Below are 19,184 nucleotides of genomic sequence, written 5' to 3' on the forward strand. Positions count from 1 at the left end.
ATATAATATATATATATATATATATATATATATATATAGTGACAACTGTACGTATTTCTTCGCAGCTTAGCCGTTTCGAAGTTTTTTTGTACAAAATTTATCACATCCACTTTATTGTTATCATCTCAAACTTTTTTCCTCCGTACCGTATGAAATGTTCATGAAATTTCCATGCAGATGGTGTTTAAAATTTTTATTGTGAAACTTTACATAGTTATTCTTAGGTCCGCGTCATATTTATCCATTTATTTGATGCTTAAATGCTTTCGTGCATGAATTGTAGATCTCATTATTGCTTCTATAGTATTTCATATAATTCAAATTCAACTATTGAATTACAGTATAAATTATATCGGTGTACGTTGCTTTACTTATACGATTTATATGAACGTCAGAACACTTATACATAAACATTATTATTATAGTGACATTGAAACATTTCTTACCGCAATGATACTGATCTCAAGGTAAGGGTTTCACTTTTATTGAACACAAAATTTTGGGAACATAACATAGCTACACCAGCTGTAATTCTTTAGAGAGGGGCTGCGCCTAATAAACTAATGCAGACAAGTTTTAGTTTCGCATTACTTAAAACATCCAATCAGCCAATAGCATTTTGAATTTATTCAAATATGAAGCGTATTTGTCGGAAGCCTTGTTAACATAGGTGCCCTAATTATTCTTCTGTTATGTATTGTCTTGAACACACGCACGCACAGACAAAATTGAGCCTATAATTATTAATAATTATGTCATCCCATTAACATATGCTTTAGATCAAGGAAATTTATTATAAACAAAGTACTTCATTCTTAGTGAATACTGCAGGTAACATATGAGAACTAAAATTGTGCCCATACAAATTGAATACAGAATTAGGAAACATTTACAATTACTGTTCTTAGAAGCCACATTTATCCGCCTAAAATTGAAAAAAAAAGATTATTTTCTTTTGCATTTGGATTTGCAAAATGTCGGCTCCGAGCAAGATAATTGCCAGACGAATGTATTATTTTCCTACGGCTAATATATAATTAGTTTGCTGTTTATCAAGACATATTTCTATACATATATAGCCTCACAATTTTGCACTTTGCACAATTAAATAAAGTATTTTAAGACATTTTTCTGTTATTTTTATAATTATAGTTGAGCAGCCAATGGATTGTCAGTATCAGCTTATGATATAATTTTTTTTCCTGCGACAAGAAGCAATATTTTACTGTGCTTATACATATAATTATAATGCAAATGTTCATCGGGACGTGATGCGGAAAGACATCCCGTACATATCTGCATGAAAAGACGCCAATTTAAAATTACTGCATCGCTCTGTAAGATGATCCTTTAAGATGAAAATGAAGATAGCAGTTTTCCTTCTCTTCCACCTCGTAGCCTAATTTTGATACAAGTGAACATAACTCCTGCGCGAATATACTATTATGGCATGCAAACCATAATTAAGTTTCTGTAGAATGAGATCTCGATTTTTTTTCAGCTGTCGCCACTCATCAGTTGGACACTCGCTTCTCAGCTAAGATTCTCTAACGACTATATGCATACTTTACTGGCCCGGCCTTTCTATCAAATACAAACAATAAAAAAGTCGGTCCCATAACATAGGACACCACCCGTTCCTCGTGTTCTAAATCACATATAGCGAGAGTTCTAACGCCACTTGTATGGGAGTCTGATGATCATCTGAGCAACCTGTCGCGGATCAAAGACAAAGTACTGGAAACAATTTAGTGAGTATTCACAAATAAATATGGCGGATCGAAGAGTGTCCAAACAAAGCGATTTATAAGTCTTCAAGAATAAAGGATTCGCGTTCATATATACCAAATAAACAAGTTTTGTCGTACAGCGATTTTAAATGAACCACGTTCTCCAACTATTGAGGTAATTTGGAAGAATCGTAATAATTATTGTAAAATGTAACCCTGGCTGTAGTTCAGATAAAGTTGAAATTGATAATCAGAATTCAGAAACCATCGGGGCTATCAAAGCATCATCTTCGGCGTGTTAAATAGTATAATATATATAATATATATATAATATATATATATATATATATATAATATATATATAATTATATACTATATATATATTTATAATTTAAATCTTATATACTGTATATAAGATGGTTATAAAACCGAGTGCGAAGTCTTCCTGGAGAGTGTAGGAATTTAAAGTATTGAGTTAAAAATCTGAATATCAATTCGCCATCTGAATATAAGGCAATCTGAATATCAATTCGTCAGAAATTAAACAATTTCCAATCATAGTTCCTTTCAAAATACATAAATGCACTGCACGCTGGGTCAGAACTTTATTGAGGTTCCGCGGGCAAAGTTTTCGACAGGGCCGGCCTAGATTCCCGCAGCAAAAAGGTCACAAAAATAGCAAAATTATTTGTATGGGAACTGTTTTCATATAGCGACAACAGTGTTTCTTTTATTTTTGTTTCGTAGCTTCGAAGTTTTTTTACTATACAAAAATTTATCAGATCCACTTCATATAAAGGGTTTCAAACATCCAGCAGCATTCTGCGTTTGTAATCATCTCTCAAACTTTTTTTCTCCATACCGTATGGAATGTTACGCGAAATCTGCATCGAATGCACTACACGGAAATCAAACGCTTTAAAGATCATGTTTTAGTTCATTTTGCGGCAAACGTCTCCAACTGGTGTTACTGGTGTTGTGAAACTTTATATAGTAATTCCTAGGTCGGCTTCGTATTTACCCATCTATTTGATGCTTAAATGCTTTCGTAAATTGTAGATCTCATTATTGCTTCTCTATATATAGTATTTCATATAATTTATATTCAACTATTGAATTAAAGTAAAAAATATATCGGTGTAAGTTGCTTTACTAAAATTTATATGAACATATATAAACATTATTATTTGTGACATTGAAACATTTCTTACCGCAATGATATTGATTTCAAGGTAAGGGTTTCACTTTTATTGAACACAAAATTCTAGGCACATATACATAGCTACATCAGCTGTAATTCTTTAGTAAGTGGCTGCGCCTAATAAACGAAAGCAGATTTATGAATGCAAATGAGTTTTGCATTACTTAGACCCCGTTTACACTAGAACGAAAGTTTCCGGATTTGTAAAATTTTGCGGATTCGCTGTTACACACATGTATCGGATTCGTCAGGTGTTTACACTACACTTTAGTTGTCTCTGTATGCGGATTTGTCCGTTTACACTCACATTACTTGTTCTTGGAGAATTGTTTGGTCGTCATATTGAATTTCTTCGGATTTGTCGTGTAAAGCGTTTACAGAAGAACATTTTCCGGATTCAAATGTTTCTGGATACAAAGTTTCCACAAACTTTTACGGATTCAAAGTTTCCGGATACGGCTTAAAACCGAGTACATTTTCTATCGGATTCGTTGCTGCATGTGTAAACAGCAACATGAATCCGGTATACTAAAACATTCCGCTTTCGTGATTAATCCGGAAACTTTCGTTCTAGTGTAAACGGGGTCTTAAAGGTTGTGTCAGGGCGCTGATTGGCTCTTCAGAAAGGCTCGCTAATCGTTTTATCCGGCGGCGAATGGGGCGCGATTACCAAAATACCTCAGTGACGCACACGTTATATCAAGTGCGGCGCGGCTACATCTTTATTCCTACTTATTATGTTATAAAAACGATTCCAAATACTAAGCACTGCTCAGTAAATAACAAATGTAAACATCTTTTGGTTTTACCGTAAATAGGTAGGCACATGCAATTACGATATTTATACACTGTGTTTATAGTTATTATGCAAAGCAGTACTGTTGTCATAAATTGTTCGAGCGTGCATGTTGTGCAAGCACTGAAACTTCGGAATTCGCCTAGGAATGTAACTAAGTCATATAAAATTCATGGTTAGTCATGGGTAGCATTCTTTCGGGTATAAATTTAACAAGCAGAAGAAAGAGGTGTTTAATATTATGCAAGCGATAACATAACGCCTAAATGGGCCGAAAACCTGACCGATCAGTAGAAGAAAAAGAGTGTGTTACAAGGGAATTGGCAAATGGAAAGTCTACATTACAGATAGCCAAAGTTCTGCAGCTTGATCACCGAACAGTCAAGAAGTATGTAGCGGCGAGTCACCATGGACGTAAGAAACATGTACAGCCAAAATTTAGAAAGCTGAATGGACGCCAACTCCGGCAAATCCATCCCTAAGTTGTAAAGACACCATTAGCAACCAGCAGGCAGATATTTGGTGCCTGTGATATGCCTAATGTGTGCCGTGTCACACATTGAAAAGCGTTGCGCGAGGTTGCAAGCGTCGTGAATGCCGTCAAGACTCCACCTCTCAACCAGAGACACAAAACAAAAAGAATACAATGGGCCAAGCAATACATGAAAGTTGATTTTTCGCGAGTAATATTTACGGATGAATGCCGAGGGACGCTGGATGGACCAGATGGCTGGGCCCGAGGCTGGGTTTCATTGGATCACTCTCCCCCCGTCCGAATGTCCCGTCAGCAAGCGGGAGGCGGGGTGTGTTTTGGGCGGGAATTCTCGGTGACAAATTAGTTGGGCCATTTCGCGTTGACAAGGGGGTAAAAATCGATGCAACTACTCACAGTGCCTTTCTGGACAAGTATTTTCGACCATGGTGGAAAAAGCAGCCACTAAGACTGCGAAAAACACTACTATTTATGCACGACAATGCACCTGCACATGCTGCCAGATATACTGATCCCTTCGGGTCCTCAAAGCTAAGGATGCACCAATTTCATTCAATATTTTCATTTAAGAGTTACTTTTCTCCAAAACGGAACTATTTTACTGATAGCAATCAAACAAGACTTCTATGATTTTTCTTTGTATCCTCCACGTATTAACATCATGCAGCGAGTGCTTCTAGAATGTAATCACCTGAAACTATCTAAAGTTCTGCTCTGCCCTTACTATCTAATGTTTTGCCCTGCCCTTCACTATCCACGCAGGCTACAAAAAGCACGTTTATTGTGCTGTTTCGGTCCGAATTTTGTCCCAAATCACGAGGCCCAATAATATAATGACCCAATAGGCTTTGTAATGCTCGAGAATTGTGCAATAGCTGTCTCGTGTTGCTCAATGTATTTTCCGTCATCCAGAGTGTTGGTTTTCTCCAAACGATGTTGAATAAAATGGTACTTCGGCAATTTCTTTACTGGTTGCTTTGACCTGGAAAACAAATTATCCGATGTTTGGAGGAAATAAAATTAATTGAAAGTTACTGGATTTCAATCTCTACAATTAAGTCGAAATTGCTTGCTAGCGAATATTTGCATATTTTCTTTTGAAATAAGCTGAATTAATTCTGCTAAAATTAAAAGAAATATATGCAAATATTTCGCTAGCGAACTGTTTCTCTGCAAGTGAAAATCCAGCCTAACTGCATGGGTGCCGCTGAAGAGATGTCAATAAAGATTTATTATAGCAAACTGCGATATACAGGGTGAGTAAAAAGAACCCTGACACCTTTAAAATTCAAATTAGCCGCGCATAGTCATCTATTTGTTATTACACGTAAGCTCTGTAAATAAAAAAGGACAGTTTTATCAAATCGTTTTTTTAGCACACGCGCCACGTTGAATTAGTTCAATTGGTTTAAACACTTTCGCATTAATTAACCACGTCCTGTTGATTGTGCACATGGAAATTGTCAAATTCTAGCCGTAAGTTCGCGGCCAATTTGAATTTCAAAGATGTCAGATTTTTTTACTCACCCTGTACAGGGTGTCCCAAAAAAGTCCCCCTATTGAAAGTTTTTGTTGGAATTTGAATGCATGATCAACGCAATCAGGCGAAAATTGCATGTAGCAATAAAGATGCCTCTTTTGTTTTTCAGTTTGAATGACGGCTTTTAATTGTGGTCAAACCTGCGGATTAAATAAACAATCGAACAAAGAGTGAGCAGTTTCTTTACTAGAAGCCAGTTTCTTTCTTAAACCGTATCGTTGCAAAACTTAGCCTGCATGTGTGTGTGTGTACCTGTAAATTGTCTTCATATGACAAGTGTAATGGCTTCCACGTGCAATCTTGAACGACAGAATAACTTCACCAATTATGGTACCATTTCTGGGAAACGCAGTTTCAAACGATGGTTCTAAACCAATTATTGTTTTTTGCATCACAGGACCATCGTTTGGGAAGTTATCCCCTTTGCATTCAACAAGGCCAACAAATTTTCCGTCTTTCAGGCTTAAAATAAATGATGGGGCATTTTAATGAATGTTGTGTTTATTGTGGGTTAACAGAAGCGCAGCTAAGATTTTTTGGTCGGGATCGAGGGGCCAGGGTAACAGTGTGACTCAAGACAAAGTTCGCAGTTCGAACAGAACATTCTGCGCGCAGAATTCTGTGGAATTTTATTATCTATGACCCCTGCCTTACCTACGCCTTTGTAGTAATCGCAATTAAAGCTTCAAATCATTCGACTGAAATGTCATTGTGGGTGTTCTCAATTTCTTGACAACCCCGTTTGGAGTTTATCGACCAAAACGACCCCAATTTCCCGTTTTTTTAATTGTATAAGAGTTTATGTTAAACGTGATGGCCGATACTATTGTAGAGTCTATTGGATTCCAAACCCCTTACTTGTTCTTCTTATCAGCTGGGAGAGGGCGTTGATACGAGCTTATTTTATACGCTCTTTTCAGATCGCAGAGATCATCAGCCGATAGCGAAGTATTTGGATTTCATCAGCCGATATCACAGTATCTCGTTACTCACGACGTGAATGTCCTGAGACATCCAGGAAACAAAATTTGGCTTCAAAGATGGTGGTCAAGTTAGCGTTCAAGGTTTTATGGACCTGGGAATGGTCCATTGTCATTGATAAACTGTGAAGCACGTCAATGTCGATGTTAGGTTTGTGGGCACGAATGTGATAAATTATGAAATACGAATGTGGGCATCACAACAAAAATATGTGTTTTTTTCGCACTCAGCTAGCAAACTTCATATTTAATGCACACTTATACTGCACATAATTATTTAATGCCCTATAATTATGTTAAAATAATCATGTAAAGCTTTCTCTTATGTGGAAATCTGAAAGCTATCAGTACAAGCTGTTCTTTTTCTTTTTTTTAAGTAATAATTAACAAATCTACCTTGAACAAACAAAGAGTGATTTCGTTTCTAATCAATCGGCAAATTTTTCAAACATTTTTCAGGCTAAGCCAATCAGAAAGTCTAATTTTTTATAAATTATTATAATATAACATTTATAGTACGCGCGTGCTGATTGGTCGAGAAGCGTGTTTCTATAACTGTATAGAAACACGGGAATTTTCCCACCGAACTTGACAAGCGAAGCGATGTAATGAGAATTTGTAATTGAATCGAATCATAATATTTGTACAAAATCTTTTTATTGAGTTATATTATTATATAAAAGAAATAGAAAACAGTTTTTCCTGTGTTTCTATACAGTTTTAGTATACACCCGACTATTGTCTATTACAAATCTTACATTCTAATTGGCTACTCAACCATTGCCTATTCGTGATAGTGAAAGTTTGGGAAAAATTCGCTCGCGCGACCGTATAAAATTGAATTAATTGAATTATTTTTCGGTGTAATTGCGGTGTATCGATTATTTTCTCGAAATTAATAAATCTAGGTACAGGGTGTATACTAAAACAATTAGACAACTCGCCTTCGTTGTCTATGAGCGAATAGTCAACTCAGGCTTCGCCTTCGTTGATTATTCACTCATAGACAACTCGGACACGTTGTCTAATTGTTAAATAGAAACACTTGTGGTAGTTTGGGAGAACTCGAAATAACGTGGAAAAACTCGCCCTACGGGCTCGTTTTCCCACTGATTAATTCTCGTTCTCCCAAACTCCCACGCGTGTTTCTATAACAGTATAGAAACACGGAAAATGTTTTCTATTTCTTAAATGTAAAATTGTAAATAAGACACCTTTTCACCGGAAATAGTCAATATTTATGCATTCTGATTGGGTACAGAAAATGGAGACAAGTTTGCTGATTGGTCTAGAACGAGATTCCTCTTTTGTGTCCTCGAAAACGCTGCAAACATGAAAACACGACAAAGTAATTTTTTCCTATAGGGGACATGTCGCAGTGCTTGGAAGCTTTCGTCCAATTGGATAATGCTTTTCTATGCTTTCTAAAGAACGAAGCTATGCTATTGGTTGAAACAGAAATCTATTGCAAAGTTCAGCCAATGAAAATCATTCATGCGAGGAGCTGCGACACTACCCCCCCCCTCCTATAAGGGAACATAATAAACACTCTTGACATGTCAAGTTTCATTATCATCGTACCTAATATCACTACGAGCGTCCAGAATTCTGCCATCTTCAAACCGAAGTGATCGCTCCATTGTAAAGCCAGCTGGGAAACATTGCCTGAAGAAACTGGGTATTTCTTTAGGATAATTGGTGAAAGTTCGGTTGCCGTAATGGAAACATACAGAGAGAATGTCAAATGAGAACGGTAGAGGCCCACCTTTAGTGATGCGGATTTGGGCCATTTGATTTCCACTTGAGAGATAATAAAAATGCTTATCAGTTATATTTACAAGAGAAAAAGTACAGATATAGTTTTGGAATGGGTCTGGAAGTTGAATTTTTCACTGTTACTAAGGGAAAGATATTTTATATTGCAAAGGTCGCTTTACGAACAAGGTGATCTGATATGGCGGGAAAGGACTAGGACTCATATAAAAATCCATTTCTCGGTTGAAACAACTTAATATCTCGTGAAATATACTTTATTTCGGTTTCAAATTTATATCAGAGCTATAGTTCTTAGAACTAAACATAATCGCAAAATTTTGAATGGTTCCATCAAGAATGATAAAAGATATAATCGATTAAACACTGCAGAATGGATTTCTATTTTCACAAACTTTCTGAGCGCTGATTGGCTGAAATATGAGCGCGATATCACCTGGAATGTAATGGGAAACAGCCATAGAGGCGATCTGCCCGCGAGGGCGAAGCGTGCTTTGTTTTTCAGGCTCGTCACGGTCGCATGGGCAGATCAGAACGGTAATGAAGGATCGGTTTTAGGGCTGTTTTCCACTAGCTGGAATTTTGCGCGCGAAGCGGAATTTTCTGTGTTCTTCTCACATTAGTTCTGCATAAAAGAGTGCCAACAATAAAAAATCCCGCTCGGCCGGCAGGCAACGGAATACCGCGTGTTGAAAACAGGCTTAACTCACGCGAAAATATTTCCTTTCCCCATTGCTTCCATAGAGAACACGTGGTTGTTCACCATTCCTTCGAGATTCACCTTGTAATCCATGAGTTCATGCAATCCGTATTGCTCAACGTCGGCCTGTGAAAACATTATAAAATTCTCGTTTTTAAAAAAGTCAATACTCTGTAAAACAAGTTTGTTAGAAACTAATTTAAGACTTCTTGTTACTCCGGCGTCAGCGACGGAGTTGAAAATTCGCCTCGGTTTTGTTTTGTTGTTGTTTTTTTTTTTTTATTTTTCGTCGTCGCAAGTCTGAAATGGCGCGAAACTGCCGAAACATTCTAGTATTTTAATCATGTATATGACCGTATTTATCTACGTCCCAGTCTTATCTCCCAAGAGTTGTGGTGCACAGCTTTGGCTAATTTTCCGATGCGCGATTCGATTTCGCTCGCATGATACGGCAATTCCTCCAAGAGGAACAAATAAACCGTTCTTTTCATGCTTTTCGATTAAGTTTAGATCAAATTGGGGTAAGAATATATTCAATACATGTAGATTCTGGTCCTATTTTAATAATATCGGTGCTATTTCGCCGTTTAACAAGATGATGTGGTCGTGTATGGGCGCGTTGACACGTCGTAGTTTGCACAGGATTGAAGATATAATATATAAGCGCCTATTCCAAAAGCAAAGTGTAAGACAAAGCGAATATATCATGCGGTTTATTTACATTTTTGAACAATTGAACTTCTATACTTTTTAAAGTACGATGTGCTTCTGAATTTCGCGATCGAACATTTAGGTTCGCAAGGCATAATGCGAATATGAACTGTATTGTTTATGTTCAGAAGCTCTATATTGAAGACTGGCACGTGCGCCGGAGTTAACGCCAGAACTGGCGTCTTGTTATAGATTAATCTCTCTTTTGAAAAAATTACATTTGCTATGATAAAAACAACCGCAAAAATTGGTTGTTTTAACCGCGTTTTAACTTATTTTAAATAATAATAAATGGTCTAACTATAAATGAACCACATTGTTGCATGTACTGTTTCTACGCATGCACTGTATAATGTAAAGGCAATTACAGTGAATGAAATAATCAAGAGGCGCTCTTGTTCACTTTTCCCCTAACCTGCTTGTCGCAGATTTCTCGAGGTTATTCTTCTACTCCTCTTTAAACATATATTTATTGAGAGTTAGAATCATCAACTATATACCTACAAATACCCTATTTTGCGGTCTATTTTGGAAAGTCGTTACGGCGCATTTGATGCGAAGTTGCTAGAAGACGATGCATTGACGTTGCTCGCAGGGTCGTAACTAGAATGATAGTCATACATTCAGTTTTGTGAGGATTTATAATGTAAGCTCTTGACACTTGAAATCCGTCGGCCAGAACTGAATAATATGAATATACATGCACCACTTCAATTATCGTTCTAGTTACGCCACTGCTGCTCGTACGTTATATTGTAACATGTAAATCCCAACGAAGAATAGCTGCAGTGCGTGTTTATATAGCTATAATTATATTATCCCTGAGCCGGTACGAAGTACCGAGCGAGGGTACTAATTCCGCCCGGAGATTTTAAATACGCTCGGGAATGCAAATGCGAAGTCAAAGCTGTGCGGCATTATGCCATGGACGTTGGGCGTTTTTGTAAGTTATGCGCATGCGTTAGTTTAAGACGAGTTAAAACTGGTAACTAGGAAACGTTTGCAAGCGTGCGATTGGCTAAATTAAAATTTTGGTTCGCGTCAGCATAACTGATATTTTGAATTATAAAACTTTTTTAAAAATACTTTTCATTTGTATGGTTTTGAATATATACGAAAAACTCACTCGTAAAATTTTATTAAAATATAAAGTGAAAGATGCTTTCGGATAGAAAAACTTTGATTCAACAAGATGGTGAAAAATTTACGATTTTAAAGCATTTTTAGAGTGTTTTTGAACAGGTAGATAGGTAGATATTGCATTTTAAAACAGGTGAGTTTACATTTATATACACTACAAATTTACATTTATAGTGCGCATATGCATGTTCCATTTGGTATATGTTCACATGCGCATAACAATCATTTATCAACAAACGTACGACACCTCTTGGAATTTATTCGTCATTTTTGTTCAAATGATTTTGATTGGGAAAATATTTATTTTTAAAGGTGAATCTAAACAAAAGGGAATTTAATTTTCGCTAAAAATCGTAGTACAGTATTTAACACCATTCGTAGCACAATTAATGAATTATTATAGTTGAATGTGATTATAGTTGAAAGTCGAGAGTCGACTTTATAATTGTGACTTTATAATTGTACTTGATATAGGATTTTACTTATACGACTGAATTCGATTATTCAGCATAAATGAGTATTGTAGAGTTTCGGAGTTGGAAATATATGTTTATTGCTTCAGGCGAGGGGATTTTGCATGCATGTATTTCTGTTATAAATATTAAGACTGAAAAATGAAACAGTGTCAGGAGCTGGAAAAAATTATCGAATAATCTGAAAACCCTCCTCCCATATATAAAAAATCAAATGGACCGCTTCATATTTCTCCACACTGCAATCATTTGTCTCAAGAATATATCATTCAATTTTTAGGTAAAAGACTTTCCAACTTCCTCACCTTTTTAAGGGCCTATTCTAGTTTGAATTAATATAGTGGTTTAAGTTAATCTCTTTGAACAGGTTATACGAATGTCTGGATTTGGTAGCGTAACCTAAAACGTGCCTGCAAATAGATTTTAATGTCGGCAGTGCCGGGATATCGCTTCACATTATTATTTCACTATATTCGTAAAATTTCATTCATATATGGCTAGATCCCGCCTGAACGAAGCGGGATCTCGCCTTTAACGGGATATAAAAACATCAAGCCCATCTAAAAGCCCTTAATTCACCCCTCACCAGCTATTTTGAAGTGATATTTAGGATTCCTTAGAGCGCTATAAACGACAAACACCCCGTAAATTAAAATAGAGGTCACTGACTTTTTCGAGATAAAAGCCCATTTCTCCTTATTACAGCTGTTTGCGTGCGTCATATAAGTCTAATGTATAAACACGGTAAACAACTTAGCTCAATCTGGCGTATTATAATGAGAAGGAGGAAGGAACCATCAGAATACGATGTACAACAAAACAACGGTAATGCTGGTCTTGGGAAAACAACAAATTGACTCACAAGTCTATTATATTAAAGTCTGAGACGAGAGCACGGTTTATCTTTGCACATGCAGTTGATTTTAATCACAGTTAATAGAATATACATGGTTTGGAGATCTCAAAAAACTACAATACAACTCATTGACTTTGAAGTAGATTTATGCAAAAAATTAAGTGTTCCTTTCTCGTCACATGTCTAGTATATTTTGCACAGATAAACCAATAGCAATCTTATAATTAACACATTTTTCAAGTCAACGTCTTAGCAAGATGAATATGCCATTGCGGGTAAATTTGGCTAAAATACAATAGACACGTGACGAGAAAGGGACCATTTTTTGCATAAACCTGGACAATGACATAGTTAATGAGTTGTATTGTACTTTTATTTAGTCTCCAAGCCCTGTATATTCTATTAAATGTGTTTTAATCAAGGTTGTCCTTTCAGGATTCAATTCAGAGAGAGGGAAAATGTTTTATCATCATGCATGCCTATCAAATTAATCAAAGTACGAAAGTTGCCCACTGGAGCGAGCAACAATATTAATATTACAAAAGTTTCCATTTTTTTCAAAAACTATAGCTTATGCTTAGCGATCACTGGTCAATAAGTTGTATTATTTCAAATAGTATTTTTATTGGGATAATGGTTCCCATGGAGCTGGCCGCCATCTTGGATGCGTCAAAGACATGAAATTAACGAACATTGCGGTCCCAAAATATGCTCTGGACACTGTGTTTGGAAAAGCAAGGATTCTAACCCACATCTTTGAGTTCAAAACGCAACAAATATAATCATTTCTTCAAGATAAATAAAACTCCAGCCGCAGAGAACTTATCTCAGATTGATCTGATTTAGCAGCCATCATGCATGACTGTACTAATGAATTGCTATATTTCGGCAAAATTCCAACATACACTTATCTTAGCTTTGAGGAATTGCAAGTATTTTCCTTTGTTGAATATAATATACAATATACAATATACAGTATATAAATATATAAATGTATAAGGCTTACCACGGGGTCCATTTATAAAAAAAACTGTTGTTAACGACGTGTTGTCTCAGGCACAGCCGTATAGGATCATATAAGACGACGCATGCATCATTTAAAACAAAATATAGTCGACGTGCTTGAAAACATGTTTATATTGAGAACTAAACGGATTTGACTTGGCATGTTGTAAAGTGCGGACTAGACTGTACTGGATTGGACTGGACAGGACTGGACCGGAAAAGTGCGGATTGTGATCAAGAACTTGTAAATGACGGACTATAGTGCGTGCTATAAAACGCGGACTTGTAAAGTGCGGAATTGTAAATAAATACGGACTATTTTAATTAAAAAGCAAGAAGTATATATATGCCAAGACTATAAACGCATTCGCGATATTATGTAAATTGTGAAACTAGAGTTTAGAATAGTTCGGCAAATTTGTAAGATCGCGTATAAGTATATATATAGGGGGTCTTGCCTTTCGGAAATTTTCTTCGAAAAGGAAAATTAGTGGAGAGATCTGAGGAAAATGTTATAACTAGTCCGTTATTTACAAGTCCGCACTTTACAAGTGCGCGTCTTATATCACGAACTGAGTCCGTCATTTACAAGTCCGTGATTTGTAAGAAACTTGTAAGTCTGTGTTTTTCCGGCAGGGTTGCCAGATTACTGAAAAAAGAAGCCAAACTTTGTTATAGTCGACCCTTTGGTTTCTTTGTTTGAAACAAAGAAAACCATGATTATGGTAATAATATTTGGCTAATGACTCCGGCGTGAGCGACAGAGTTGAAAATTCGCCTAGGTTTTGTTTTAGTTTTTGTTTCTGTTATTATTTGTCGTCGTCGCGGGTGTGTTTTGGCGCGAAATATACTAGTATTTGAAAAGCGTATGTATGTTGAACGTATTTATCTACGTCGCAGTTTTGTCGCCCAAGATTGTGGTGCACAGCTTTGGCTAATTTTTCGATGCGCGATTTGATTTCGCTGATACGGCAATTCTTCTAAGACCCTGTTTACACTAGAACGAAAGTTTCCGGATTCATCACGAAAATGGAATGTTTTAGTACCGGATTCATGTTGCTGTTTACACATGCAGCAACGAATCCGATAGAAAATGTACTCGGTTTTAAGCCGTATCCGGAAACTTTGAATCCGTAAAAGTTTGTGGAAACTTCGTATCCAGAAACATTTGAATACGGAAAATTTTCTTGTGTAAACGCTTTGGACGACGAATCCGAAGAAATTCAATATGACGACCAAACAATTCTGCAAGAACAAGTAATGTGAGTGTAAACGGACAAATCCGCATACAGAGACAACTAAAGCGTAGTGTAAACACCTGAAGAATCCGATACATGTGTGTAACAACGAATCCGGATAACTTTACAAATCCGGAAACTTTCGTTCTAGTGTAAAAGGGGTCTAAGAGGAACAAATCAACCGTTCTTTTGATGCTGTTCGATAAGTTAGATTTAATTGGGGAAAGAATACATTTAACACATGTAGATGCTGGTCCAATTTTAATAATATCGCTGCTATTTCGCCGTTTGACAAGATGTGGTCGTGTATGGGCGCGGTGACACGTCGCAGTTTGCACAAGATTGAAGATTTAATATAGCTATGTAAGCGCGAATTCCAAAGGCAAAGTGTAAGACAGAGTGAATCTATCATGCGGTTTATTTACATTTGTGAACAATTGAACTTCTATAGCTTTTAAAGTACGATATGCTTGTGATTTTTTGCGATCGAACAACACTTAGGTCTGCAAGGCATGTAAATGAGCATGAACTGTATTGTTTATGTTCAGAAGCTTTATATTGAAGACTGGCAGGTGCACCGCACGCCGGAGTTAACGCCAGAACAGGCGTCTTGCTTATTCAGTAATCTGGCAACCCTGTTTTCCGGTCCAGTCCTGAGTCCGCATTTTACAACAAGCCATTTGATTTCCCTGCTGCATGTCCTGTACTCGTCGGTTTCGGGATGTAGTTTTATGTTAACTACAGCCGGACTTTGCAACTTTGTGTAACGAATTTCTGGATGACAATATACTACTCACACTGTATATTCTTTAACAACACTGATATAATTATAGCGCGAGACTCATTAATTAATTAAATAAGCTTTTATTAATTTTGGTGAATTTGATGAAAACCTTCGATGTCTAGCTGATATTGTCGTGCCGTTTACGCCATTAACAACACTCATGTTGCAGCTGTTTTCACAACGCCGTTAAAATGCATTTGAAGGCTGCTCCCGAGGGCCACAAGTTATTCGCGGCGTCGTAAATTGAAACTCCCTTTGGCAAGCAAAGTTAGAATCGTAAACTGAAACAAAACCGCATCTCAAAGTCGCTATACTTTATATTATCTTCGAGGTACCGGATAACTCGTTAGCTATAATTTGAATATACTGTAATATATACTGCATATATCAAATTTAAAATTATTTTATAAAAAAGAATTTTTGAAATAATCACAATCCAGTGGATAATTTAATCCAACTTTTAATGCTTGCGAGTCGTGTTAACATGACACAGACCACACAGTCACAGATAAAATATGCAATTGATCCGTCTAAATTGCCTAACTGAATCATTCAGATTCGTGCCATATTTGACCTATATTTTATATTGGGCTATACTGTAAGCATAGGCATATGTTTTTATTCTTATTTACAATCAACTAAACCTTTTTTTGTGCTTTTATGAGGATCTTATAAACGTGGTTTTTGATCTATACACGTCTTTCCACTATCGCGCGTAGTCAATTTGCTCGAGAACTTTCAGCCCTTTAGCCCCAAGGCGGTTATCACACGATGTAGGCCACAGCTTTAGAATTGGAGCGGCTACAGCAGCGGCGTCGCAAGGTTTGTCTTATTGGCTCATCGACACAGTATCAATAAAAAATGGCCAGTCAGGATAGTATTCTCGCTAACAGGTATAAATTCATGCACAGCCCCAGAAACCCCAGCGAGATAACGTTCAATAAATGTTCACTTTTCGAGTTTGAAACCTGCTATTGCTATTAGTTAAAACGGATTTAGTTTCACTTGGACCCTAAAATGCTCGCACCGATCCCTATACCTTACGGGTAACCTAGTTTCCAACTCTAAAAATGGCTGATAGACTTAGACCTAATTAGAACGAATCGGATATATTGACGCAGATCTAGTGAATAAATGATGCTAATGAACAGTAATCAAAATATGGCTGTATCAGAGCATTATAAACCATTTGCATAGTATGAGAGGGAATAAAGGGCCTGAGTCTTTTCATAACCGCTATACCAGCCCCTACTTTTTTACAAATTTTTTCAATATGCTTGTCCAAACTCATCTTTTCGTCAAGGAATACCCCAGGTTGTCATTTAACATTGCTGGATAGTCACAGACCTTTTAAAGGTTGTGCGTCGATCCAATAATCATTACTTTTGTCTTGGTTAAACGTGTGATAAATGTCGTACCCCACGCAATGACGTCACACCAATGGCGAAAACATCAACGTCCCAAAGGAGCGGGAATGTGAAATCGACACAAATTCAAGAGATCAATTGAAAATTGTATTCTTCATTCTTTTAAGTAAATAATAAAACGCCTATTGAATTTCACATGATATGAAAAATTACCGAGCCTTAGTTTGTCATTATCAACCTCAGTCTTCGGCTTGATAACTTTCATATCATGTTCAATAATCGCTAAATATTACACTGTTCATTAATTTTGACAACAATCAATGTCGGTACATATTAACATGCAGTTAAATGACAACTAAGCTGTCAGGCGTAATATTTTAGCTCGGAATAATATTATGCCCCTTCCTTGAAGATAGCTGTGAGCTATTGGATTGGGTTAGATTAATAAATCTTTTGGCTTATTTACTGCAAGAAATACGCAAGTATGGGTTACGGCTATGCGGGAAAGCTACCGGCCATATAAAGTGTTTGAATTCCCAGCAGGCGTCTGCCCGGTAAACAGTCTCGTGTAAACTCATGCAGTCATAAAGATTTCAATTTTGGATAAGCAAAACCTTGAAGCATAGAACATTGGAACAAAGGATGAGTATTGTGATAATTTCACGCAGACAAAATTGTTACTGACAATACATGCATTATAGAACCATACCATAGGCTACATTTATTTTATTATTATATTCTCAGTCGCCAACTTACCATTCTCGATACAGATATAGCTGATAATGCCTCTAAGAAGATTCTCATAAGCCAAATTTTGTTCTACTTCGTCCGTTCTTTGACGTAATTTGCACTCACATAAAATCCTGTTGTTTTGTTTGGTCGCGAATATATAAAAAAATAATATCTTGAATTCTTCAAAAATACCCGTGGGGAATATGAAAACATTGACAGGTGTATAAACTATAAAGACGTCACTCACGCTGCGATGGCTCTTGAGTGCTCGGAATTTCCATATTACTTATATTCTTATCTGCAGAAGATAATCGCCCATGCACCACGTGATCGCACAGGAGCATTATGATTGGAGCTCATATTGATGAGTTATCAAATGTCCCATCTGTTTATTCGGCCATGTGAAGATTACCGGAAGCTTGATGGACGCTTTTTATTTTTATTACGCTTGGTTTTGACGCGACGAGGTCAGTTGTTTAAATGCCTGACGTGCATTAAAATTTGGAACTAAACCTTTACGTATATTGCAGTCATTGGCATCAGCGCGATTCTATAGCACTAACGAAAGGCCAAAAACATGACAAATACCGAATGATTAAGAAACAGTTAAGACGAAACCTGAATTCACGGAATGAATTATAACTGAGCGACTGAATACCGGGGAAGTGTTAACAGTAATCATATAATCGGGTTCGGATACGCATCAAAGATGGAAACAGTTCAGCCAAAAGCGAATAAAAAAGTGTGGATTGCGTAAATGGAATCTTTCGTCACAAGAAAAGACCGGAATACATGCCCGGTTTATTGAACTCGCTACGAGAGCTGCCTTTATTTTGCAAAGCTCGACTGATTTAAAAGTGAAACAGCAAGAAAAGCTTGAAACGTATTGCAGGCAGAATATTTTCGAATTTTATTATAGGCCTATGTAAGAATAATCATGGGATATAAAAAGAAGCACGGACGTTCAGAAGCTGCTTTGACTAAGCTGGGGAAAGGGAAAGGAACCTCGACTATTATATCGTCAACGTCTATTGCTAACGTCGATTCTTACTTTACGAGCTTCGACTGATTCAGTTAAATAAATAATCCACCATGACATGCGTGATCCTACATCGTGCGCCACAACTTTTTTGAAAATGTAAGGGGCAAAAGATCAAACTTCACCTCTTTGCATCAAATTTGTATAAAAACAAAATTAGGAGGTACAACTCAAAACAGCTTTTAACAAATTTATTTTTCATTGTACAGCAATTCCAATTGATATGGTGTGAGAGACTCAGTCCTCTCTAAAATGCATGATCCCTCCATTAGTTACTTCCACCACTCCAAACACTTGACCTCTCTTCTATATAACATGCACTTGATGAAAATATTTTTAGTCAGGTTTTAAGATGAATGTCCAGAAAACCGTACAACACCATTTCGATATTCGAAGGCACCTTTATGGACTCGTTCAGTTTACCAGTTAACGGCGAAATTAATTGCAAATAGATAGCTAAGCTTTTTTAGTAATGTATGGTATTTCAACAAGTTGTCCGCTGTTTACCAGTGCAACCATTTTTCGGCTGCAAAATTTAAAAATTCAATTTAATCTTATCGGTGATCCACATAGGGGATCCACATGAGGTTTCTTGAACTGGCCAAGAAAATGAAACTTATGTTGCG

The 19,184-nt window shown here is 36.7% G+C and overlaps 1 protein-coding gene across 2 annotated transcripts; it reads right to left on the reverse strand.

Moving 5' to 3' along the window:
* Nucleotides 1-4,744: 4,744 nt before the first annotated feature.
* LOC114515589 (GFP-like non-fluorescent chromoprotein) lies at nucleotides 4,745-17,766 on the reverse strand. Of its 2 annotated transcripts, XM_028534874.1 has the most exons (6): nucleotides 17,544-17,766; nucleotides 16,768-16,946; nucleotides 9,224-9,339; nucleotides 8,322-8,540; nucleotides 6,013-6,222; nucleotides 4,745-5,202 (listed from the first exon to the last, which is right to left on the reverse strand). In XM_028534874.1, the coding sequence occupies exons 3-6, from the start codon at nucleotides 9,304-9,306 to the stop codon at nucleotides 5,034-5,036; spliced, it is 681 nt and encodes a 226-aa protein (XP_028390675.1). In that variant the 5' UTR covers nucleotides 9,307-9,339; nucleotides 16,768-16,946; nucleotides 17,544-17,766; the 3' UTR covers nucleotides 4,745-5,033. The 2 variants fall into 2 exon arrangements, with proteins under 2 accessions (XP_028390675.1, XP_028390674.1); XM_028534873.1 differs by lacking the exon at nucleotides 16,768-16,946.
* Between the last annotated feature and the right edge of the window lie 1,418 nt (nucleotides 17,767-19,184).

This window comes from Dendronephthya gigantea, unplaced genomic scaffold (assembly GCF_004324835.1).
Source record: "Dendronephthya gigantea isolate DGI-Jeju-01 unplaced genomic scaffold, DenGig_1.0 000004F, whole genome shotgun sequence".
Taxonomy (NCBI): Eukaryota; Metazoa; Cnidaria; class Anthozoa; order Malacalcyonacea; family Nephtheidae; genus Dendronephthya; species Dendronephthya gigantea.